General features: G+C 41.8%; 3 protein-coding genes across 5 annotated transcripts; all 3 read left to right on the top strand.

The window, feature by feature from the left end:
* Window positions 1-5,920: 5,920 nt before the first annotated feature.
* On the top strand, window positions 5,921-6,705 carry LOC120452089. Its single transcript, XM_039636163.2, has 2 exons — window positions 5,921-6,043; window positions 6,093-6,705. Exons 1-2 carry the CDS (start codon window positions 5,933-5,935, stop codon window positions 6,627-6,629), a joined length of 648 nt encoding a protein of 215 aa, XP_039492097.1. The 5' UTR covers window positions 5,921-5,932; the 3' UTR covers window positions 6,630-6,705.
* Window positions 6,706-8,902: 2,197 nt separating this feature from the next.
* On the top strand, window positions 8,903-10,219 carry LOC120452027 (probable V-type proton ATPase subunit d 2). The gene is made up of 2 exons (XM_039636073.1): window positions 8,903-9,673; window positions 9,732-10,219. Exons 1-2 carry the CDS (start codon window positions 8,988-8,990, stop codon window positions 10,096-10,098), a joined length of 1,053 nt encoding a protein of 350 aa, XP_039492007.1. The 5' UTR covers window positions 8,903-8,987; the 3' UTR covers window positions 10,099-10,219.
* A 220-nt stretch (window positions 10,220-10,439) lies between these two features.
* LOC120452000 (RING finger protein unkempt) lies at window positions 10,440-18,615 on the top strand. 3 transcript variants are annotated; one of them, XM_039636033.2, is made up of 9 exons: window positions 10,475-10,543; window positions 10,612-10,821; window positions 11,872-12,291; window positions 12,355-12,557; window positions 12,781-12,890; window positions 13,089-13,197; window positions 13,356-13,481; window positions 13,548-14,128; window positions 14,184-18,615. In XM_039636033.2, exons 1-9 carry the CDS (start codon window positions 10,479-10,481, stop codon window positions 14,379-14,381), a joined length of 2,022 nt encoding a protein of 673 aa, XP_039491967.1. In that variant the 5' UTR covers window positions 10,475-10,478; the 3' UTR covers window positions 14,382-18,615. The 3 variants fall into 3 exon arrangements, 2 of the variants coding, with proteins under 2 accessions (XP_039491966.1, XP_039491967.1); XM_039636032.2 differs by lacking the exons at window positions 12,781-12,890; window positions 13,089-13,197 and having other exon boundaries at window positions 10,440-10,543; window positions 13,359-13,481; XR_005616427.2 differs by lacking the exons at window positions 13,089-13,197; window positions 14,184-18,615 and having other exon boundaries at window positions 10,476-10,543; window positions 13,359-13,481; window positions 13,548-13,689.
* Window positions 18,616-24,963: the final 6,348 nt, after the last annotated feature.

Below are 24,963 nucleotides of genomic sequence, written 5' to 3'. Positions count from 1 at the left end.
TAACTAATTTTAGCTTGCACAGCACGTGGCGCTCGGAGATCATTAAAGTTTTGCTGTAAACAAAATGAAATTTTCGTAAAACAAATGGCAAGTTAAACAGAATAATGACTTTTTGTTACGACGGCGAGTGCAATGAAAGCAAATAAAACGCAACACTATAGATAATATTTACCCATTACAACACAACTTGCAATTGTCAAGGGATTGTGTATAACACATTTTGTCTCTGTGCATTTTTTGATTCTATTCCTTTACAAATGTACATGTCATAATTCCTTGAAAGCGGCTTTCTTAATATTCGGTTACTTAACCACAAAAATCCATTTTCGAGTAAGCACATAAACGCATCCTAATGCTTAGTTGACCTCTGATGACGTCAATGTCTGATATATTTACCCCAAATTTTTTCCTGCATATGCGTATATAGAAACGAATCCCACACACAAGATTATATATGTATTTTTATTTGGAATGCCACTGAAACTGCCCTGTCTAATAACTGGCACATTGCGGTGAATAAATGCTCAATTGCCTTAGATATAAATCTTGTTATATAATTGCGAGAAAAGGGAACACACTTACAGCCGGAAAATCAGTGTTTCATGTGCCTCTGTGTGCGTGGGATGGTAGAGCACACGAACCAGTTTCAAGTGTGCTAATTAGGTATTCCATCTTAAGTCTCGACTCCCCCAAGAACTAGGTATTCTAAGTATATGAGACTCTGTGACATGTGCTAAAGTTGAGCACCACTTGTGTACACTGGGCATTTAATTCCATTGTGCAAAGAATTATGTATATAAAAAATAATCTAAAAGTGGGTTTCGAATAGTACTTACAAGACAGAGGAAATCATATTCGAATGTTGCATCACTATAGCATATTTAGCAAATAAGAATAGCATTCTTTAAACATGAAATCAGGCATATGAACATATAAGTTTTTAAACTCATTTTTGTTGATTAACCAATTTAACCACTAATTTTTACTGTGTAACTGTAGCAGATCTATCATCTTCCCTCTCAAGGTGACGATTAAAGGGCGGAGAAATTCATGAGCTGTTGTTTTGGTAAGTCGCTCTTGAGCGAAACCATCAGCCAAATTGAATTATTTGCATGAGCAGAGACAGACACACGTGGCTGGCACACGTGGCTGTGTGTGGGGATAATGTGAGTGATGAGTGAGCATGGGAGTCCTGCCTTTGGTCCTTCGAATTTGAAGTAATCCCACGATCCCCACACGTTTCCCTCGATTTCGTGTTGTTTCTGCTGTAGTTTTCTTTTAATGCACGACGACCCAGTTGCGAGGACCAATTGTGGTTATTTTTAGCCAAGTTGCAGGTGCATTCAGGCCTTGGCTAACTGCATTTGCTGCTGGCCAATAAATAATTACGGGCACGTACAGCGGATCTGCTTGATGAAGTGGGTGGTGGGGTGGTGGGGTGGCATTGGGTGGGTTAAGTTGTGCGAAGCCCAACGCATGTCAATGTCATTGCGTGCCCAGCATGGAAAATGGGTTTTTGGGGCCGGGGGTCAACCTGCTGACGTCCTTCGATGACCTCTGGCCGGCCAATGAACTGCAGGTTGCATGACACACAAAAGGACAAAAGTGGGCTAACCGCCATTTGCATGCCAACCTGGCCAGCAGTGACCTAGGATGCGTTTAGAGCTCGAAAGGAAATCCTTCTGCAGTCGCTACGTGCCGCAGCTGCAAGGAAACCACACAAGGCTCACCTCGTCCAGAAATAAGTAAAGGATATAAATAGCGTGCGCTTTTAGAAGACGTCGTTCTACCTGAGAAGTCGGAGGATTTATTGGCTAAACAAAATACTAAGCCATCACAATTAATTGCGCAGAAGAAATGGTTTCTTATGTTGAACTCCGCGTTCTCATAGTTCATCAATCTATTTCTTATTCATTATTTATTAAGTGAAGAATGCGTACATCTTAATATTGTATCTTAACATCACAGGGTGGAGAAATATTCTTAAGAATTACCAAACACTATATACAAACACTACAAAATGCATTTAGCATAAGGTTTTTCCTTGAAGTAGGCAATAGTTTTTGAAAATATAATTTTCCATACTGAATCGATAATCTCTATGCACTAATGGGAAATTAATCACTATTAGTTTATAAGGCTAAGTTTATTGGGCTACAAAACAATTACCGCTCTACAAAGTTAAGACAAAGTATTGTGTCCGATTAGCAACTTCCGGCGAAGGTACTTTCGTTTAATAGCCCTGTTGCTTCGATTCTCAAGTCCTTTGGACTGCTATCAGCTGATAGTACCTGATATTGTGTGACGTTAATGGCCAGTCCGTATAAGTCGACGAACTGTGCCTAATTAGCTGCCAATGGGCGCCAGAACGGCCAAATCCCAAGCGCCCTAATCCAAACTTATCTGAAGTGTGCTATTTCGCCTTGTGACTTAGCGGTCACTTTAATGTTAATGGGCCATCAAGTGGTGGGATTAAGATCTCAGTGCACTTTTATGATCTGAGAATCTACTATAGCTGACTCTAGTGGTGGCATGAAGATATCAGTGCACTTTTATGATCTGATAATCTACTATAGCTGGCTTTGAAATGTTAGTAGCGAGAAGGCAGCTAGTTCAGCCAGAGTTCCATTCACGAATGAATATTATCAGCTGAAATGGGAGGTTTATTCTCGGGAAATGTTTAAACGCTTATGACATCGCCGGTGTTTTAGCTTATGTTAAATTTCAGTAGGGAGACATCTGATGGCTTTCCTGTCACGCTGGTCAACAAAGCTATCCATAAATTCTGCCTCGCGACCGTACCGGGGATTTTACGCTGTCACATTCCTATCAGTATCTTGTATCCGTATCTGGAGCAGTATCTGTATAAGTATCTGTATCTGTATCTGTAGCTTCACCTGTTTCTGTAGCTGTATTCGAATCTGGATCTTTGCTGGCGCATGACTCCTGTTGACTCAGCGCGACTTTCGCTGGCGGATTCGTGCGCAAATATTATTTACGACAGTTGACATTGACTTATCTCCTCCAGAATAGGGGGTTATATAGAACTATGGCTACTATGTGGCCTGACCATCGCTGTGACTGGGGGTAAACTGGATGTGTTTGGCCAGGTCTAGACTCTAGACATTAAACTGCGACAGTTTATCTAAAATGGGGTTCTGTTAGCCAGGAAAAGGCAATATCAGATCATGATATAGAAGGAGAACCACATATTTGCTATAAAAACCTAATAAAAATATTTAAATAATTTAGAAATAAATAGAGAGATGAAAGTGACTGCTCACAAACTGAAGATAATATAACAGCGTTGCTAGTTTAATGGCTAGCCATTCGTTAGCCGTTGGTATCTTTAATTAAGTTAGTTTCTCTTATTTATGGCTGTTTTATTTGATGTGCAGAGGAAGTTGAACCCGGCAGCAATTCCAGCCATCTATTGTCCTCTTCAGCTCATTAACACACACTCATCAGGGCGGCCATCCTGTTGTTTTACGGCCCACTTTGACCCCGGACGGAGAACAATGGCAATCAAATCCTGGGGACAGGAGCAATAATCCATCACATGTCACCAAAGTTATTTCGAGTTCGTCTGGTGACCGGCATTTTCTAGGGGAAAATAGCGAGATTTTCCAGGGTCAGGAGCAGAGGTCAGCAATAGTTTAGAGTCGGATTTGGATTCGGTTCAAAGTTGAGTGCGCCCAGGGAGTGGAAATAAATCGGCGTTGATTGCCCGAAACTGATGTAACCGACCTGCCGCAACATCCGAAGGATACACCGAAGGATACAGCGAAGGATACCCGTGATTTGAGCGGCAGACAGTGCGTTAAACCCACCTCGTGTCTTTGACCGCCACTCCTGGCTGATGGATGTGAATTTAAATCCACTTAAATCCACTGAAATACACTTAAATCCCTTTACATCGCCCATGCAAATGATTCCCTTGTATGCAAAATGGATAATGGCTAATGGCAGCGCACTAACAACTGAATTACAATATAAATAGTATGCACGGCATTTAAGAGATGCGCCTCGGCACTTCTCATAAAAGTCCCCCTGGCCAGCGACTTATAATTGGGAATCGATGGCCACAAAAGCCTCGAGTGCTCGAGCATTTTCCTGGAAATGAATCGAGGGGGAAAACTTTCTGCAGCTGCACTCAAAGAAAGCCAATAAAACTTGGTCAACTCTCAAGTGACGATCAACGTGTTTGTCAAGGTTAAAGCGAGTCCTATTGCTCCTCGAACGACCAAGTGATGGGGGAAACTGCAGTCAAGGTCAGGCAGGATGGGGGTTGTTGGGTGGTTTGGATGGTTTGGGGTGAGGTTGGATGGCTTTGGAGCCAAGCAAACAAAACGGTCGCCAATGGGAAGCGGATGCGACGACAAGGCAATTACCATAATTGCCGTACACATGTGCGTACAAGTTGGCTGCAAAACCGATGATATGCATGCATACATAAGTTCAGCAGCTTTGCTTCAAGGACACTCTTCCAATGGCACCGAAAGGATTGGGATTGCGACTGGGAGTTGAATTGCAAATAGTTTGGCCATTAGTTGTCATGCAATTTGCATGACCTAATGAGCTATCCGAGATCCACATGTCAACCTGTCGAAGTGGTTGTGGTATATTGACCCGATTCCCAAACGAACTTGGCATAATTCTCATTATTTCTGCATTATGTTCATTATTTTCACGCCTTTCCCGTGTTTCCCGCTGCTCGCGCAGCTGTTGGCCATTTGGATGGGGGCCAGTTCTCTGGCAGACCAGAAACTTTGGCTAGAACAAGACCAAAGCAGGCTATTTCGGGATGCCGCGTGAAAAGCCCTTGGCAACAGCAAACTGATCGAATAACCAAACAAATGACCAAATGACCAAAACACAAATATGGCGTCTTCTTTATCGCTCGCCATTATTTATAGACCAGCTGGTTTTGACTGATAACAGAGGCTGGTCACAAATTTGCATGATTCACAGTTTAAAATATTGGATAAGTGTAAAAATGCCCTTTTTATTGCTTTATTTTTAGGTAGTCTGCTGTGGGACAACGTTGCGTATGAGTAACGTAAGATAAGATTATTAATTTAAAGCGAATGTAACGTCAAAGCTGCATGGTAATCTGAGTTCTTGTTAAATCTTTATGGCTACTAAACTCTTTTCTAATGAATAAGTGAGATATAAATGGAATTTTAAGGAAAGTACTTCCCCACAAGTTTCGGTGACCTCTAAATTAAAATACACCTGACCAAATGCGCAATATAATTGTGAAAAATTGACAAGCAAATCGTGAATGTCAGTGAAACTCCAAAACGATTGATTTGTAGTATTCTAAATTTATGAATTGCTGGCAAATTAACTTTGCTTGGGAAACACCCGATCCCCTTGAAGTCAGCTGACCCGCAAATAATCTTTGGCTGTAAATCGAGGGCGCGGTTTTTGAGTCAAGTGTGTCTATAAAAATCACGACGTTGATTGGAGGACTTTATCGGTCAGATAGCTCTCCCCGAATTCCGCCGTCTGGCTTATTACACATATCTAATCTGACGGAGCTCTTTTTCTAGCTACTGATGTGGTTAGCTTCAGACTTATTACTATAAAGTCATATACTCATGTCGCCCCAGTCATGCGACCAGATATTTCTGCCTCGCGTGGTGGCAATCTTTATGTCCAGCTAAAATTGGTTGTTTGCTGATCACTTAATACCCCAAATGACACGGCTCACTGCTTGTTTTTTTATGTCAAGTTTTATGGGAATCATATCATTAAATAAAAGGAATTAAAGTTTATTGAACTAAGGATAGATGTGTGCTATTATTAGCTGACTATTAGTATCAAAGAAAATGTAATTTTGGAAAGCAATGTCAGCTGCTTTCTCATCCTAAACATATTAAAGTAGGCATTGAGTTGACTATCCCCAGTGAAATATAATTGAAAAAAGATGTTTGCCAAGCTGCGCAAGATTTATTCCAGTGGAAAGGCGGTTAGACTTTCCAGCGAACAATGCTGCTCAAAGGACCTGAACAACGCGGAAAAGGATTCCAATGTCAAGGTTAGCTAATTAAAATCCCTATCCCTAGTCCACTAAATTCCCCCACCAGAAAATGCGAGCCGAATATCTCATTGAGCGAATGCAGCGGCTTCTGCTCTTCCTGACCGTCTTTCTCCTATTCCCCGTGGTGATCTTCACCGTCTTCAAGTTCCTGGTAATGGAGCCGCTGTACGGGATCAGGGATAACAATGTGACAATTGGGTCTGGCATGGCCACGGTGATAGTGATGCATGTCCTGGTGACGGGCTATATCCTGCGCCTGATCTTCATCCAGGAGTTCTCGAGCATGGAGAAGCTGGAGGTGTGGGCCGAGTGGGAGTTGCAGGTGCCACCGCCCATCCAGGTTCATGGGCCAGTGTTCATTGTCCTGCTGCTGATGTCCTACTGCTTTCTGATCATTGGCTTTCCCATAGCCACCTTCTTTGCCCTGAAATTTGTGGTGCTCAAAAGTTTTGCCCACATCGATGCCGATATTATTTCGGCCATTTGCACCGTGGTTGCCGTTCATGCTGCAGTTGGCTTCTTCATTTACCGAGCTATCTATGCAAAGAGTGCCACCGTCAAGAGCACCAAAATATCGCTGTAAACAAATTGTAAATCTACCTATTGACTATCTTCAATATAACAAATATACATCCCAATACTTTCTTCTCGCACAATGATTCTGTATATAACTCAAACACTTCCTGCTTTCATGATCTGGCTGACATATTTCCGTGAAAATGGTATTCGCCAATGCAAAAGTACTACCCACGCTGATGATTTCTGTTTGGGTTGAAAGCAATATGAGTTGGAAACGCATTTCAGCTGTCACTTGTCCATCCCGCGATTTGGACTTCTTGACGGGCACACATGTCCAGCGATTTCTTGGTGAACAAAGAACGACTGCAGCCTAAGACTTTTCGCATGGAAAGTTTACGCGACATGGCCAATGCCAAGTTTGAACAAGCACAACGTGATCTTATTTATTGCCCATATCGGACGATTTTTGTCAGCTGCCATGACTTGGTCTGAATATTTTTAAAGTCTTTGACGACATTGAAAAGTTTCCGGTGGATCTTGCGATTTAGGTGCAATGATTGCACAAGCGAGAGTTAAATTGAAACGTGTAATATGTCTATATAAATTGAAGCGACTCTTACCATTTTTTCTAGAAGATTTACGACTTGAGAGGGCAGCATTTCTGTGGTGACAGTTCCATTATCCATCTGCCAGCAGGAGTTAGCTTAGTTTGATGTTAATGCAACGTGAAGATGAGTCTTTACTCGCATTGACACCCCTGTGAGAGCAATTAAATGCTTGGGCGGCAATAAGAAATGTCGCTTTATTGCCACATTTATGCGATGCACACGCGGCGACACCAACAAGGCAAAGAAATATCAAACACAAAGGCCCGCCGAGAAATTCGCATATTTATTTGTTGTAGATGAATGGCCGCGTATATTGTAACAACTTGCAGTTAGAATGCTGTTGGCCCGAGCGCAGCTAGTGGACTGAGTAAACAAACAGTTGGCAGCAAGTAAACAAATGGCCCAGAGCAACAGGTCCGATGCCGTCCAGCATCTTGCCAGGCGCATGTGCGGAAATTGCGGGAAAAAGACCGATTAATCGCTAACTAAAATTCAGAAAACAGTCTTGAACCAAGTGTATTAACTCATATCCAAAATTGATTGGAAGCACTTTAAAACCAATAACTAAACAAATAATATACTTTCAAATTCAAAGTTAAAATTGAAAAACCGTTAGTGGGCTGCCGTAAGGGATAAAAAAGGATAAGCGAATGGCAGCATTACATCATCAGTTGCGCCATCTAGCGAGCTGCACCGCATAATCCAGTAGATGTCGCCACCGCAAATTTAAATATAATCGTTACTTATACATACATATTTTCAATCGGGGTTTTCGCCATAACTTGGCCAAAAAAGGTGGAAGAGTTTGAATTAAGACTGCCAATAAATATAGTTAACTATCCCATTCACTATTTTTATTATTTTCGGAAAAAAATTGTTGGCTAAAAATGGTCAGAAAGTTAAAAGAATTACATTTTTGTACTTCTAATTACCAATACTAACCAACCAAATTACGTTTTGACCGACTTTGTTAAAATAATTTTTGGCCAAATTCTCGCATTTTTTGTAAGGGGTAACATCATCAAAAATTGCAAAAAATATGACAAAAATTGCAAAAAATATGACAAAAATTGCTTTTTTTTTTGAAAACACAGTTCGATTGGAAATTTAATTACGAACTCAACGAGGTATGACATTCCATATTTGGACCAATATTTCGAATGTTCTTTTCAAAATACTGATATTTATAATCGCGAAAATTGGATTATTGCCGAAAATCAATTTTCTGTGTTTTTGCGATTTAAATATCAGTATTTTGATCATAACATTCAATTAAAATTAAATTTTTTTTCCCATTTTTTGCAATTTTTTATGTTGATTTTTGAATTTATGCCGAAAATCGTTTTTCTGTTTTTTTGCGACTATAAATATCAGTATTTTGATCAGAATATTCGAAATATTGGTCCGAGTATGGAATGTCATACCTCGTTGAGTTCGTAATTAAATTTCGTATCAAACTCAAAATTTGCGAAAAATGGCCAAAAATTTGAACTTTTTTTTTTGAGCACAGGAGAATAGGGAATTTTGTTACGAATTCAACGAAGTATGATATTCCACTTTTTTGCTTATTGCTATCGAAAAAATAGTGATTAGTTTTTATCAAAACAATAAAAAAATATTTTTTTAATCGGGATTTTCGCCATAACATGGCCAAAAAAGGTGGGAGGTGGTTTTTTTCAAAAAATATCTGTAATTTGAATCACTTCTTCAGAGAAATTCATATCACTGAATGTTCAATCGATCGATATCTGCCCACTTACAAGTGGCCTGGTGTGAATTCCTCATAGTAATAGCTCGAGAAACAATAAGCCAAAATGTCGATGATGTTCAATGCGGAGTGGGGCTACCTGGAGGCCCTAACGCGTGGCTTCAAGAACGGCATGTTGAAGCACTCGGACTATCTAAATCTAACCCAGTGCGAGTCCCTCGAGGACGTAATGATCAGCATCCAGGGCACCGACTACGGCCTCATCTTTGGCGGCGAAAAATCAGAGCCATGTGTGGAGGTGATCGAGCAGTGCCTGAGGGATCGCCTGCTGCAGCAGTACTCCTACATACGCAGCCATTCGACGGAGCCGCTGACCACCTTCATGGAGTTCATACGTTACCCTTTCATGATCGATAACGTGGCGCTTTTGGTCGCTGGCCTGAACAACCGGCGATCCATGAAGCGTCTGCTAAGAATGTGCCATCCGCTGGGCGAATTCGATCAACTGGGCGCCATCGAAGTGGCCACTAATTCCGCGGAGCTCTTCGATGCCGTCCTGATTGACACGCCCATTGCTCGGTTTGTGCCACCCGATCTGCCCATGGAATCACTGCGTTACCTCGACGTGGAGATTGTGCGAGCCCATCTGTACCGCTCTTATCTAGAGACCTTCTACGACTATTGCAGCCAACTGGGCGGCAACACCGCCGGCGTGATGACCAATCTGTTGTCCTTCGAGGCGGATCGTCGGACGATCACAATAGCAGTGAACGCTATTGGCAGTGATATCAGGTATATATCTTGTAGCAATTATGAAATTCTTCCACTCACAATTGCATCAAACACTCAGTGCTAAGGATCGTCTCAAGATGTTCCCCACCTGTGGCTACCTGCCCAAGATTGCCTTGGACGCCATGTCTTCTTTGAATGACGCGGAAAAGATAAGGGATGTGTGCAATGTGTTCGACGGCTATGGCAAAATGTTCGACAACTTGGAGCGGGACACGGACGGCATGATCACGCTGGAGGACCGCTTTCTCATGATGGAGGCCAAGAAGAATGTGCAGACCTTTCTGCAGCAGTACCACTTCGGCATCTTCTACTCGTTCATCAAACTCAAACTGCTAGAGTGCCGCAATATCGTGTGGATCAGCGAGTGCATAGCGCAGCGCCAGACGGACAGAATCTATGCCTACATTCCCATACCCTTGGACTAAGAACTTATTTTCGTTACTTCTTCGCTGTGAAATGTTTTCCGTTCTTTTTGGTTTTAAATCTTAAATGATAGTTTAAGTTCAGGCTTTGAAGTGTTATAAATAAATCAGTTTAAGTTCAGGTTTTGAAGTGTTATAAACAAATCACAAGCATAACAATTTAGCATTGAACTGTTAACTCTTGATGCAATTTCGTTGTAGCGCATTTGAATATTGGCGCCAAATTTATTTCGGTTGGTTTGCGTCCCGACTAACCGCCACCAGAGGTGTGTGCATTTGCTAACCAATCGATATCAACGACATTATCGAAATATATCGATAATAATCGACTTAAGGCCATCGATGCCAGACGCAGCGATGTTTGTTGCACATCACTAACAACGATGTTGGCAAATGAAACGAACAAGCTGCTGCTTTCCTCGCAGCAGGAAAAGCCAAATCACTACACGTAAATAGATGAAAACTAATGCAAACGATGTTTGAAGTGACGTGCTAACTCTCTGTGTACCGTTTCAGCTACCTGAAAGAGTTCCGCGTGGAGCAGTGCCAGTCCTTTTTGCAACACAAGTGCAACCAGCATCGCCCCTTCGTCTGTTTCAATTGGCATTTTCAAAACCAGCGTCGGCGTCGTCCAGTGCGAAAACGCGATGGCACATTCAACTACAGTGCGGATAACTATTGCACCAAATACGACGAAACCACTGGCATTTGTCCCGAGGGCGATGAGTGAGTAGAAAATATTGTGAAATCCGTAGGCTACCAATTCCCCGTGAAATCGCTGAACGATTGCAGCAGTAGTTAGTAGTGGAGGAGAGGAAGAAGAGGATGAGACAGCAATAGCGAACGACGTAGTATTTTTTTTTGTTTCCTCTTTGCGCTCTCCTTCCTTCGCGATGTGTGTGTATCTCTTGTCTTCGTGTTTACAAACAAAAACCAAGGTGCTGGTGTGTGCAAGGGGCTGAGGGGAGCGTGGGCAAGGGGGGCTTGGCGTTGTCTGTAAAGCTAAAAGTGAAATTGTAAGTGCGTATGTGGGCGTGCTGATTGGGGTGGTGGTTGTTTTGGCTGTATCTGTGTATCTGTGTGTAGGCGAGGTCACCACCGTGCAAAAGTGAAAGTGATTCCAGCTCTATTGGGCTAGCAAATTCTTATCAGCATCCGTTTTGTGGTGGTTGTTGCTCTCTTGCCGCATGTATGTATATGTATGTATATGCACAGACGCGCACACACACACGCACACAAACACAGCGACGCACAGGCGAACGGCATCGCTACAAGTGTGTGCGTCATTGTTTTTATTGCGTTTCGCTTTTGCGTGTTTTCTTCTTCGTTTATTTTGATTTTCCCCCGGCAGCTTCGAAATGTACAGTTATTGTGGCTGGTGAGCTTTGGAGAAAAGCTCGGCGAAACGCAAGAACGGGCTAAAAGTAAAACGCAATTACGCTCTGTGAGAAACAACAACAAAGTCTGAGTTTATGACCCAGACTCGAGGCCCGACCTCTGACCCCGACCCCTGTTGGATCTTTTTATTGTTGTATTCTTCTTACACGGTATAAACGGGTATACACCTGCGTAGAAGTTGGAAAGAAAGCGGTTTTAGTTTAGAAAGTGAAAATACTGAGGCAAAAAACTAAGGCAATTCATTCATCTCAAATAGTAAATAGTACTATGTTTTTATTTATTTTAGTCTTATTTGGAATTGAAGGGTATCACACAGTCCGTTCACTTAAACCTAGCGCATGATTTGACGTCACTAAAACTCCCTTTCTCCCCTTTTAGATGCCCCTACTTACACCGCACTGCTGGAGACACCGAAAGGCGATACCATCTGCGCTACTACAAGACATGCATGTGCGTCCACGACACCGACAGCCGTGGATACTGCGTCAAGAATGGACTACACTGCGCCTTCGCCCACGGCATGCAGGACCAGCGCCCACCGGTTTATGACATCAAAGAGCTGGAGACCCTGCAGAACGCAGAGAGCACACTGGACAGCACTAATGCTTTAAATGCCCTGGACAAGGAGCGCAATTTGATGAACGAGGATCCCAAGTGGCAGGACACCAACTACGTGCTGGCCAACTACAAGACAGAGCCCTGCAAGCGCCCACCGCGCCTGTGCCGCCAAGGATACGCTTGTCCACAGTACCACAATAGCAAGGACAAACGTCGCTCGCCCAGGAAATACAAATACAGGTGAGCTTAACCCTTGAATTCATATTAAAGTCAGTTTTCAACGACAATGTACTACTGTTTCAGGTCCACTCCTTGCCCCAATGTCAAGCACGGCGAGGAATGGGGAGAACCGGGTAACTGCGAGGCCGGCGATAACTGCCAGTACTGCCACACACGCACCGAGCAGCAGTTCCATCCGGAGATCTACAAGTCGACCAAGTGCAACGATGTCCAACAGGCCGGGTACTGTCCGCGCAGCGTCTTCTGCGCCTTTGCGCATGTGGAACGTAAGTATAGAGGATTTGCTGTGCTCCACAACCAGTTGTAGGGATTTCTTTAGGGCCACGTTCTGATTTACCAGTTCTAACTCTATGTTTGTCTTCCACTCGCCTCATCAATCAACCTGCAAATCTGTTTCAAACTACCTATCGAATCCTTTGAATCCATATGCATCAATCAATGTTTGCTCGGTGTTGCTTGTCCATGTAACTACTCCCAATCCAAATAAAGCATGCTCAATTGACGAGAAGGCGCGGAATCACACGGTATCTCTAAGCGAGCTTATTTCCAATGCGTATCCTGATTTAAAAGCCCAGGATGCGTTTCAAAGGGGCGATAATGTACGTATTACCGAACCAATAACACTCACCCAAAATAACGCCATCGATTCGCATCGCCTAAACCCCAACATACTACCACACATCGTTTGCCGTTCTAATCCAGCTAACCATCATCAACTAACTGCTTAACATCGTCAATAAGCCATTTAATCATGTGTCCTGCTCTGCTCGATTTTTCTTTTCGTTTCGTTCTCTTAGTTGTTGAACATTGATGGTAATAGCACCAATAAAATGTTGGTAGACGCTTTGGAAAATACAACAAATTTCAGCAAATTTTTAAGTTTCTCACGACCCCTGGACAGTCGTTGTGAGTATCCAAGAGTCCTGACATGCGTACGCCTAAGTTATGCACTATAATTCCGTTCTCCATGATGGTTGTGGACGAAGAATATCAAGCGCTAATAGAGCAAATGCCCCTTTTGCCTAACCGAAACTCATTAATTTTTTGTCTTCACTCTTTGCAAGCAGCTTGCTCACTGGACGATCCGCGCGAGAACTCATTGTCGGCGAGTCTGGCCAATACTAGCTTATTAACACGTTCCTCGGCGCCAATTAACATTCCTAATACGACTCTAAATAACTCAATTAACGGTAAGTTATCAACGGCCCACGAGTGCCAACTAATTGCTAAAACTAATTCTCATTCCATTTGCACAGATTTTAACTCAGGTGGCTTCGCCGTCAACATTCCCAGCAGCTCGCTTCCCTACAGTCCCACCAACCATGCCAATCTCTTCAACGTGGACGCCTTCAACTATGGCGGCTCAAACAAACTCAGCAATTCCCTTTCGGCCACCCAGAACGACAGCAGTCTCTTCTTTCCATCGCGCATCATATCGCCTGGCTTTGGGGATGGCTTGTCGATTAGTCCTTCGGTAAGGATATCCGAATTGAATACCATACGCGACGACATCAACAGCAGCTCGGTGGGAAATAGTCTGTTTGAGAACACTCTTAATACGGGCAAGAATGCGTTCAGCCTGCAATCTCTGCAGTCGCAAAACAACAGCGACCTGGGCCGCATCACCAATGAGCTGCTCACAAAGAATGCTCAAATCCATAAGTTGAACGGACGCTATGAGGACATGGCATGCAAGCTAAAGATCGCGGAGCTCCATCGGGATAAGGCCAAGCAGGAGGCGCAGGAGTGGAAAGAGCGCTATGACTTAGCACAGATACAGCTCAATTTGCCAGCAGAACTTCGGGACTTGTCCATACAGAAATTGAAGCAATTGCAGGTTAGTCGCTATATTATTTTCCCAATTTAATCCATTTAACATGCTGCCATTTTAGTCAAAGCTGCGCACCGATTTGGAGGAGGTCGACAAAGTATTATATTTAGAAAATGCCAAGAAGTGCATGAAGTGCGAGGAGAACAATCGCACGGTAACTCTGGAGCCGTGCAACCACCTGTCTATCTGCAATACATGCGCTGAATCGGTCACCGAGTGTCCCTACTGTCAGGTGCCGGTAATAACCACACACACCTAGAACATGTTTTATCAGCAACAGGACCACAAGTGGCCCTTTGGCTGAATATCGGATAGGAAAGGGGATTCCGATAGGATAAGAATGGATCATGGGGATCAAGACCGCGAACAGCATGACAATGTGGTACTCACAAAGCAAACTTTAGTCATAAGCAAAACGTTGAAACTTTTGATCAGTTAGGATTTGACACAAGCCTACTACTTGTGCAAGTGGCAAGGAATATATAATTTATATTTTCAATCTACGCTAAATATGCAAATTATCGTCATGAATATTAGCAACTACTAGGCACAAACTATTAATTGAATTAGATAGCAACTCTAAACAAATAAGTATATAATTTTATTTTTGTTTATTTTTTCTCAAATCGAATACAGGAAAAAACATTTTAAATTGATTTTTTTTACTATGCTTTATGTAACCAACTCTTTTAATTTTGTTTAATATTCAGTGTTTAGGCATACATATTTTCTAATTTACTGCACGAATTTGCAATGTCTCATTTATTTTTTTTACCCACATATATTTGTGTATCTCTATATCTGTATTTAAATATGCTACACTTTCAGTCATATTGTACTTTTCACTAGTATTACATAAGAAATTATGAGAACTAAACCATTACAAGATGTAATTGGTCGAAGGATATGATAAATATAAAATATATTAATTTTTCTAGACACTTTTAGCAATTGACTATTAACAAATTTATAGAAACCAACAAATTTAACAATATATTGTCGCATAGAAGGGCAGAAAACAACCACAAACAAACAAATACCACCAGTGATTTTATATAAGCCGATTTTCAAACTGTATTTTTTATGCATGTGTTTCAAACTTGTGAAAGCAAACTACAACTAAAAGCCAAGACAATGGTCATAAAATCAATGTAACTGACGGGTAGTCAATCTTAGTCAGTACTCAGCTTTTATTTTTCTTTTTCCAAATGCACAAAAGTAATTATAGACATTGAAACAAAAAGTAACTAAATGCGACAACGCTTTTCCTTATCGAAAGTAAATGTTGTTTTCTGAAAACCAAGTTGAATGTATTAAGACACTTTACTTTTATTTAGGTTTTGGTGGGTGCAGCGTGTGTAAACCAATGCCATTAACCAGTCACAAAATTACAAACTTACGTATATACTCTATTAGGTTACTTTGTGATTTGTATAGTGCTTTAAGTACTTACTTTGCAGTTGACTTCAATCTTCATTTTACTTTCATAGTCTCAACTGGACGCTTCCAATTTAGTAAAAGCAAAAAATGAATCGTCAATGTCAAAACGTAATATTTAAGTCATATAAAATCAAGCATTTGGCTGATGGTACAAGAACGAATATGAATAGATATATATTTATGGAAAATTTGAACGCAGATTCGATGAGTGTGATGTAGAAAGCATAAACAATAAAAGTAACTCGATACAGCGAAATGAACAGAGTTTAATGAAAATGTTAACCAGAGTTAATGAAAAACCGTCTTTAAAAACCATTGTATTTTTCTGGAGAAATCAAATTATCAAATGTAATCAATTGGACAATGTTGAATGAAACTGAAACGTGTTGTTAGCTAGTTGAGTTGAATTGATAAAGATGTAATCAAAATGAAACTGTTCTGGAAATGAATTGAATATGAACATGAATATGTAATGAACATAGGCATTTATTGGAAACAAAAGCAACACTATGAATATATACAAATGAAAAACTGAATTATATTATTACAAAGCTAACTAGGAAAGGCAGCGCAAAGGCTCTTATCTCTGTGTGTGTTTGTACTGTGTTTTGTAGAAGCCAAATCAGCAAGAAATACAAATAATTAATAAATATAACAATAAACAAATGTGTGTTAACTTATAAATGCTTTAATAGTTTATGATACAAGTGTACACAAAAAAACTAAAAATCACGAGAACAAATGATGAGAAAATTGGTTTTATAATGGAGCTGTTGAGTCGCAAATCTATTGTGTGTAATACCAAAACTAAACTAAATGCATACCTCTCTCAGAATATCCTTGACTCTCATCAACGGGCACAGTTTAAAGATTTGCTAATTTACTTTATAAATCTCCACGATATACATGGGATGTCTATCGACCTACACGTTTTTCAACCCCACTCATTCCAAACCAACCAATGCAAAGCAAAGCAATTTTACAACATGTCAAGAAATTCATTTCACGCCATCTAAACTGTGAAGAATCAAACAGAAACCAGATCGAAAAGTATATGTACGTTACATACATATATATTTATAGATGACACATGTATTTTGTATACGCTACTGTAAGAGTGATTTTTATGTGATTTTGAAACTACTTGAATATGTGATCCAGAAAAATATATAAAAAACAAAAAAGAACAAAAAAATACAAATATTTATATATATTAAATATCGCGACAGCAAACAGCAATAAAACAAATCAAATTGTAAACCAACTTGACTTTATGTACAACAACAATGACGACAAGCATATATGTTGTACAGCTCCAGCTCCATTTAGAAAACAAAAGGCAAGCGAAGAAGGATTTTGGTAGTTGAAGAGATATGGACACACGTAGAATACTAAACAAATTGTCAAATGAACACGTAGACCAGAAAAAAACATCAAAATTGTAATGACAAACCAAAAAAAGAACAAGCAAATAAATGTCTAAAATATCAAATTGAATTAGTAGCTAGCTTATAGGGTTCTCAAGTGAAAATTTACCAGTGGAAATACAAACGAGTAACAAAAGCAAAGGCAATTACTTCTCTAGCTCTAGAACTAAGAACAAATGTTTGCTACCAATTGTTTCAACTAGTTAATCTATAATAAATTAACAAATTGTAGAAAACTGTAACTGAAGGTTTAACAAGCATAGCAACCAACAAAAAAAAAAAACATGACAGCTCTGAACACCGAACAGGAATTTTAAATATGAAATCGCGGAGACCGAGCAATTTGCAATCGAAAGTACTGTCTAGTATTTTAAACTTGTCTACAACAATTATGAATCAAATGGATATATGCAGTTTTGTGCGAACCAAGCCCACACAGAAACACACAATAAGTGAAACACGATGAACTAAGTGGAATCAATATAAAAAGATTTTATTTTTTTCTAGAATACTACAAATGTGTGTCAAGACCTAAATGAATTAAGCAGAATTTGAAACTTTTACTAGAAATAACCGCTGAACTAGATTCGAACAAATTCAACAGCTCTGTATAAGTTAACTTACAACTAGCCTAGGCTATAGGAAATATGACAAATATATTAATCTATATAGAATATCTATAAAAATTTTATATCTAATTTGCGGTTCATGTCTCGGCTAAATCTCACTTCAGTTGTATCAGTTTAAACTTATGTATCTTTTCTTTGTTCACCCCCGTTTATGGGGATCGTCGAATGATATTAATATCGATGCACCGATATTGGTCGGATGCAATAAAGCTCTTGACTTATACAGTTTCTTATCGGGGATTTATTGGCGCGGAAACGCGGTCATAGCAATTAAATTTATCACTTGCAGTATACATTAAAGTACATCCCTTGATATTATAAAACGTAAAGACCAAAAACAATATTTGCTTAACGATGTTAATTTGCTTTATTATTTCCCTTTTGTAGTGACTCGCTTTATTTCCTCGCCTCAACGGGCAATGTTGTGTGTTATTGCTAAAGTTATTGTCAAGAGTGAATAATTATATATATTTAGAGAGAGACAGAATCAAGAAATTAGTAATTGTAATGTTTAAAATGAAACAAAAAAATTTAAAACAATAGACTCGGATTCAAAAACACCCTTCCACATTGTAGAGAATAGAACCTTAACAAATCAATTATTGAACTAGTTATGCCCACAGTGGATATGAATGAATACAAATATTTGAATATTTATATACACATATTACGTATTACCTATGGATAGCATTATCAAATTATTATCAAGCAAATTGTGTAGCAATTTAGTTATGTATTTCGAAAACGAGAACAAATGTTTGTCCAAGGCGACCACACAAAGCAACAAAAGCATCTGCCTCAATCCGAATATACACACCTCTATATACATACTTGTATTTACGAACCTAAGTGTTGGCAATAATCGAGCGGACAGCAGGAGTTTCTATATAGGCATTTGCTATGGAGAGTTACTACTATGTAAACTATGCAATTAACAAATTGATAAATACAAATTACTATTTAAAAGAAAGATTAATAAAACCATGTTTAAAGCAAGCCAGTTTTACCCCTTCACCGACTTCCTTTCCTAATTTGCTGATGAGAATGCCGCAATTTTTGCCCAGTTCTCTTTCCAATTTTTTTGTTTTTTTTTTCGATTTTTTTTTTATTTTGCAGTCTGCAGACAAGACAAAGCCAAGGCGCTTGGTTCCCATGCGTGATTTCAATCTGGCCCAGCCACACAACCACAACAAAGAGCAGCAGAGAAGCAGCAGAGAAGCAGCAGAGAAAAGGGCAATATAAAAGGTAAAGGCAGCGCAACATCGGCATCAGCAGCACAAAACTCGTAAGAATTTTAAAATGCACGATAATCGTTCAGTGATAGCTAAGCAAGCCGACAATGCCCCGGCTGCCTGCCTGCCCTGCCCTTGCACTGATCAAAAATCACTTCCCCATTCGAATTCATTCAGCTTTTCTATAAAACTATATAAACAATTAATATCTTTAATTGCGCACATATCTTCAGATTTCTTTTTAATTTTTATACTTTTACTAAACACATATTATTTTGTCAGCAGACTAGTTAATCCATGCATTCTGGGTGGTCTCCCCCTGCAGATTTATTTTGTCAGTGCACCATCTCATCTCTGCCACTGCCACTTTAACCTGAGCCACCGAGGTCCAGGGAGCCAGTTTGAAACAAGGTAGGATGCTGCCGTTGTGTTGCTGTTGCTGTTGCTGCGATATCGCCGCGTTCGCGCGTTAAACACAAGCGCAACAATTTTTATTCTGTCAGCGAACGCGTGCCTGTATTTGTGTGGTCCCGGCCTCAAACTGGACTGGACCGTGGCTCCATGGGCTCCTGCTGCCTGCTGCCTGCTGCCTGCCATCCTTACCATTCCAACCACCTCCATCTCCTTCCTCTGCCTTCTGATCTTGCGTGGCGATCTCACGCGCTTGCGCCTGCGCCGAGAAGCATTGTGAAGGAGCACACTGCAGTGCAAACTGGCGGGCATATCGGTGGTCGATGGAGATGGTTAGCCAACTTGGCTGGTAGCTCGCTGGCTGGCTTATAAATAGGTTTTATGAGCGCAAAAGTGTTGCCATTTTTCATGCTGGCAAAATTCATGCCTCCAAACCCGCCGCCACCATTAAACCAACTATTTTTAGATGGACATTTACAAGGGCGGCCCGGCGGAGGAGGAGATCTGCATCAGCGTCAGGCTTTCGCCTCGATCTCGATTCGTGTCCATGTTCTGCAGTGTTTCGCACGCTGCACGCTACACGCATTTCCACTCGAAACTTGTTCTCTGCGCCCGCTGCCATCGCTTCCCCCGCCGTGATTTGTAACACGATACATTTCGCCGCCACCGCCGCCGCCGACCGAAGAAGTAAGGGTGTATAGTGTATATATAGGACCTACGATCCGATCCGATCCAATCCGAAACGATCCCTGCTGCTTCTAATGCATTTTTCAGCTCTTTTGCATCGCGACTGGGTCCGAGATCAGCTCATTAGGCATTTTTAATTTGACATCGCGCGCAATTTATGTGGGAATTTCACGGCGTGTACTTTGACTCATCCCAAAAGAGTCGCAACGAAACGGAACGAAACGAAACGAAAGACTTAGGCAGCGAACTTGGCGCGCCAAGCTCTGCTCAAAAATCAATTTTCAATTTGCTGCAGTTGGTCGGGTTGGTGTGTGTGTTGTTTCGAGGGGACAAGGCACCGGACGAGACGGAATGGGGCTCGTGTGACTACCTCTGTTCCCGGACTAACTGACTGACTGACTGACTGCCTGCCGTCCTGCCTGCAACATCCGCAGATCAAAGCCAAGCGATGGAGTGCGCAAGGCGACCCCAAAATCGAATGACAAGGAGACTACTGGCTTGTTAGTGGGACAACGAAGCGATGGACACCCTACTTTGTGCCTTTAAATAATATTATGTATATAGATAAAATATATCCTGGAGTAATAAGGCAACATATAATGGATGCTGAGCACAAAAGTTCAAGTAAATCAATTATTTATATAAAGTAGTTAGCGTTAGCTTACAAACCAACACACCAAAGTGTACATGCCACTGGAATAGAGTATCGAAAATCTATTTAACCGGCACAGGCGTTGACGTTGATGTTGGCCCCAACTTAACGAAGTGTTGCTCGACGGTCCCCGCCCTCCGGCCCTCCCTTTAACCCCTGGCTGCCGGCGGTCTCTGCATTCCGCGTGCGGTTTTTGCGGCCGGGCGGCATTTGGCCACGAGCGGCGCATAACAAAAAGGGAGTACTGGCTGTTTGGCTGACTGTATTGGCATTTCGAAATTGAAAACCCTGCGAAGATAAAAATGTGCAATTTTCTAAGACCCTAAAAGCACTTGAGAAGGAACAGCTTTCCGATGTTTCACCTATGATGGTGTTTTACGTGCTGTTGCTGGTCATCAACTTTCCATAATCGGCGCGCAGACAACAAACAACTTGAGCCTTCGACGCTGGCCGCCCGCTGGGTACCGTCCACAACAACAACGATACTAGCAGCAGCATCAGCAACAACAACAATAACAACAAGAGCAACAAGCGCCACTTTGCTGTCAATTCAAAATGATAAAGCAAACAAATATTAACCCACTCCAAGTGGACGCATGTGGCTGCCGTCTCATGGCACTTTCTGACAGCCCAGCGACACTCGAGCCGTTCCGATCCGATCCGAGCCAAGACCGAACCGATCCCGGGATCTTTCACTGAGACTCTGGGACTCTTGGACTCAGGGACTCTCGGACTGTGGGAATGTGCCAAGGCCTGCGTCGCCATCGTTTCCCCACATTCAGAAAGACACACACTCGCCTTGCCACGGCTTAAATGCTGTTCCCGGCCATAATGACTTTTAATTTTTATGGCACTGGCTGCCGAGGATGCCGATGCCGATGCAGCAAACAGCAACAGCAGCCGCAGAGCTTAAGTCGCATATAATTCAAGTCCATCAACGCATGCGCTTCACTTGACCACCGCCATGATACACATTTAAATACGAGAGCCCATTCCCCTCAAGAAAATCCCCCTTGAACTGTTCGCCTGTCGCCTGCACGGCCACTTGAGAGGGCATCCATGTGACTCGTCTGCGTCTGGACTGAATCTATGCAGCTCCTCCAACACTCCGCACTCCTCGAATGTGGATCTCCAGATGCGCACTGCTCGATGCTCGATGGTCGATGGTCGATGTTCGAGAGGCTCAGCGTTGTTTAATATTTTAAGTAAGTGCTGCCGCTTGGCTTGTGGTGAGCATGGATGAAGCTCGATGGGATTGCTATTCCTTCTAAAATGCAGTCCAATTTGTTAACAACGAATCAGGAGTGCGGGCCCTTGGCTCGAAGTGGGTTATAACCTTTGAACAACATATACATTTCTTTATATTAAGTAGTCCTGGGAAATATACACAAACTGGACTAGGACTTTATTTATTTATTGTAAGAGTTAAAATAAGTTATAATGTTTCTGTACTTTTATAAATGTCTTAAATCTTATTCCCAGAAAATGATGTCAGTTATCTAGTTTAATGCTTTTCCGCCGAATAAGTGGCATATGTTTCCATATCTGCCGACATTTGATTTGTGTACTGATTTGGCAGGAGTAACATTCCGCACATTTAGCTGCATTTTTGCGGTGTCTCGTGCAAAAACTGTTGACCAAATACGCGCCGCATGTGGCCGAAATGCCTTTCCTGTTCCAGCCTCCTTTTGGCCCAATGGGCACTGCTTACTCACCGTGTTCTGCTGCTGCTCGACTGCTGCTCGGCCGTTCGACTGCTGTTTAAACCGCATCGATCGCTGCCAGCTGATAGCACAATGGACCCACTGCACAATGATAACTATGCCGCTTACGACTTTTTGACTCTCGTGCCGGTCAGGATCAAAAGGAGCCCGGTTGACAAATGTTTGTATACACGCACACACCGAGACACTGCGACAGTGAGACACTAAGACACTTGGGATGAGACCCTTTTTATGCCCAGTTACTTGGACTCTGGCTGTGAATGTTTATGTTACAAGCCCCTCTCTGTTTTGCTCCTGAACTGAAACCATTCAGTGGCTGTTCGTGCCTTTGTGGTGGCAAATTCTTGGGAATACCGGAGGCACATCCATCCATTTGCCTAATTTCTATCTCGGCAGCAATTCCCCAATGGCATTTCACTTAGATTTATGTGAATTAAACAGCTTGGACACAGACACTTCCCCTCCCCTTCCTTCCTTTCCCTTCCCAATCCGAATCCCTGGTAGCCGTTAATGTCAACATCCATTAGAGACCTCAAACCGTTAGTGGCATTTGTCGCACGCTATGAGGCAGGCCGAAAGCAACCGCCGCAGTCACAACACAAGAGTCCCACAACTCGCAGCATGATTGAGTGCCTGATTCTCGGAATCAAATCGAAATATCGAAATCAGCATTGACTTGATATGAGAGAACTGAAATGTGCCTGTTTCGATCGTTGTTAGTTTGCTGTTGATGCTACGAGATACGATTTTAGCTGCCATTAACATCGGGCCATAAACAATATTAATATTCTCGTAAATATTAGTTGGTATCAGTTATTAAATTACCGCGACCTTCACAGCAGATAACCGAGCAAACCGGTGCGACGGGCCAAAGCACGCGTTATGGCCATTATTATTTGTTAATTATGTGGCCGCGCTCATGGTTCTCTCTAATGCCAGAGCCGCGCGACTTGTGCAGCCAAAACAAAAGACTTTGGCAACAAACTTGCCAGCAGCAGCCACAGCTAGCTCAGTGATCATAAAGCACTTCCAAAATTCAATGAACCCCAAGCGAGAGCGGCATAGTTGTGGACTCACAATCGAAATTGGCTATTAGATACTCTATACGAAAAAAAATTCAGTAACGAAAATGATTTCCTTTTACTTCCTTTCCTTTAAAGTACCTTAAAATACTTTTAATCAAGCTGATCGTTGTATATTTTAAATTAAAAAGTAACAGAATGGCTTTTCCCCCCTCACCCACCTGAAATCACACTACATAAGCCACATACCCGCACCCCGGGAAAGCGCATTAAAAAAAAAGAAACCAAAATTCAAGTTTCATATCGAAGTTTTATGATCGAAACACCAACGAAAAGTAAGAGAAACAAAAAGAGCAAATCAGCCGCAACCCATGGCGTTGGTGGGAATGGTGGGAATGGTGGGATCCAAGCCGAAAATCATCCGCAGACCAGCAGGAAGGGATCGACGAGGACGTAGAGGTGGAGGTGGAGGTGGAGGTGAAGGTGGAGATGGAGACGATCCGGGCGAGGCAGCAGCAGCCATGTTAACAACTTCCATTAAAAGAAATTAAAAGCAGACGAAGACGCCGTTGGATGCGGACGCGCCATGGCGCACAGAAAATGGCGTTCCATCTGCTCTTTGGCATCTGTCCATGGATTCCATGCAGCGTTGGAGCAAAGGAGCAGCTTGCTGGGCTCTCGAGCATCCAGTTGGCCAGCGAATGGTCTGGATATTTCCGGTACGTCTATTCGGAGGCTCTGGCCCAGGGGAAAAGTATTTATCTTAACTTGGTAGATGAGTAATTCGAGTGCTACCTCTTTGCGTTGATGATATAGTTTCTGAAACTTCATGAAACTTCTCCAAAGTTCTCCAGAAGTCGTATATATTGTTCTTTGTAAAGATCTTAGAAATAAGTGGTGTGAGTACTATGAAAGCCTAAACATTTAATTTTTAGAATATTTTCTTTTTATAAAAGACTGATATTAAAAGGAATCTTTAAATATTCATATAAAAAATAATTTTTTTGTATCTATTTCACATTTTTCCCATGCAGCAACCTGTAAGTTGCCATCAAAATTCAATTTCAGCTTAGAACTGTCTTCCCATCAATATTCACATAAATCAATGCTGAACGAAATCTAATTACAGAAACTAATCTGCGGCTTTTTATCTCGAAGGGCCTGGAAAGTCATTTTTGTTAGTTTATTTATTTAGTGCCTTATTTTTTTTTTTAGCTCTTTTCTGTGTTTTTTTTTTTGTGAGCAGTTTCGGCTAAGAGCTAAGAGCGCGATCTATATGATCGTGATTATGAGGCCCGCTGGCCGTCTCGCTTGCTCCACGGTCTGCGATGCCATTTATTCATGCTCATTAAGTGCTGGAGCGATTGTTGTCTGTCCATGGGCCCGGGATGGCTCGCATCGGTCTTCGCATCTGTGGCTGTGGCTGTGGCTTGTTCACGGTGTGTTGTGTGTTCATTCACAAATGAGCGCCTTAAGCAGCTCCGCCCCACAGATACAGATACAGATACAAATGCAGAGGCCCAAACTCACACGGATACACACAGCAGCAAACGTAATGAGTTCGCAGCGCACACAAAGAAGTCAGAAATTTATGTGGCAGCCACATAGACTCTCATA

This window comes from Drosophila santomea, chromosome 3R (assembly GCF_016746245.2).
Source record: "Drosophila santomea strain STO CAGO 1482 chromosome 3R, Prin_Dsan_1.1, whole genome shotgun sequence".
Classification (NCBI taxonomy): Eukaryota; Metazoa; Arthropoda; class Insecta; order Diptera; family Drosophilidae; genus Drosophila; species Drosophila santomea.
Note: the sequence above shows the minus strand (reverse complement) of the source record. Positions and strands in the feature narration are given on the sequence as shown.

What these genes read in the sequence shown, in the direction of transcription:
- LOC120452089 (XM_039636163.2), top strand. Translation starts at nt 5,933, where the DNA reads ATGTTTGCCAAGCTGCGCAAGATTTATTCCAGTGGAAAGGCGGTTAGA. An exon ending in AAAAGGATTCCAATGTCAAG is followed by an intron (nt 6,044 to 6,092) that starts GTTAGCTAATTA and finishes TTCCCCCACCAG; the next exon opens with AAAATGCGAGCCGAATATCT.
- LOC120452027 (XM_039636073.1), top strand. Translation starts at nt 8,988, where the DNA reads ATGTCGATGATGTTCAATGCGGAGTGGGGCTACCTGGAGGCCCTAACG. An exon ending in GCTATTGGCAGTGATATCAG is followed by an intron (nt 9,674 to 9,731) that starts GTATATATCTTG and finishes TCAAACACTCAG; the next exon opens with TGCTAAGGATCGTCTCAAGA.
- LOC120452000 (XM_039636033.2), top strand. Translation starts at nt 10,479, where the DNA reads ATGTTGGCAAATGAAACGAACAAGCTGCTGCTTTCCTCGCAGCAGGAA. An exon ending in GAAAAGCCAAATCACTACAC is followed by an intron (nt 10,544 to 10,611) that starts GTAAATAGATGA and finishes GTACCGTTTCAG; the next exon opens with CTACCTGAAAGAGTTCCGCG. An exon ending in CGCCTTTGCGCATGTGGAAC is followed by an intron (nt 12,558 to 12,780) that starts GTAAGTATAGAG and finishes ATCCAAATAAAG; the next exon opens with CATGCTCAATTGACGAGAAG.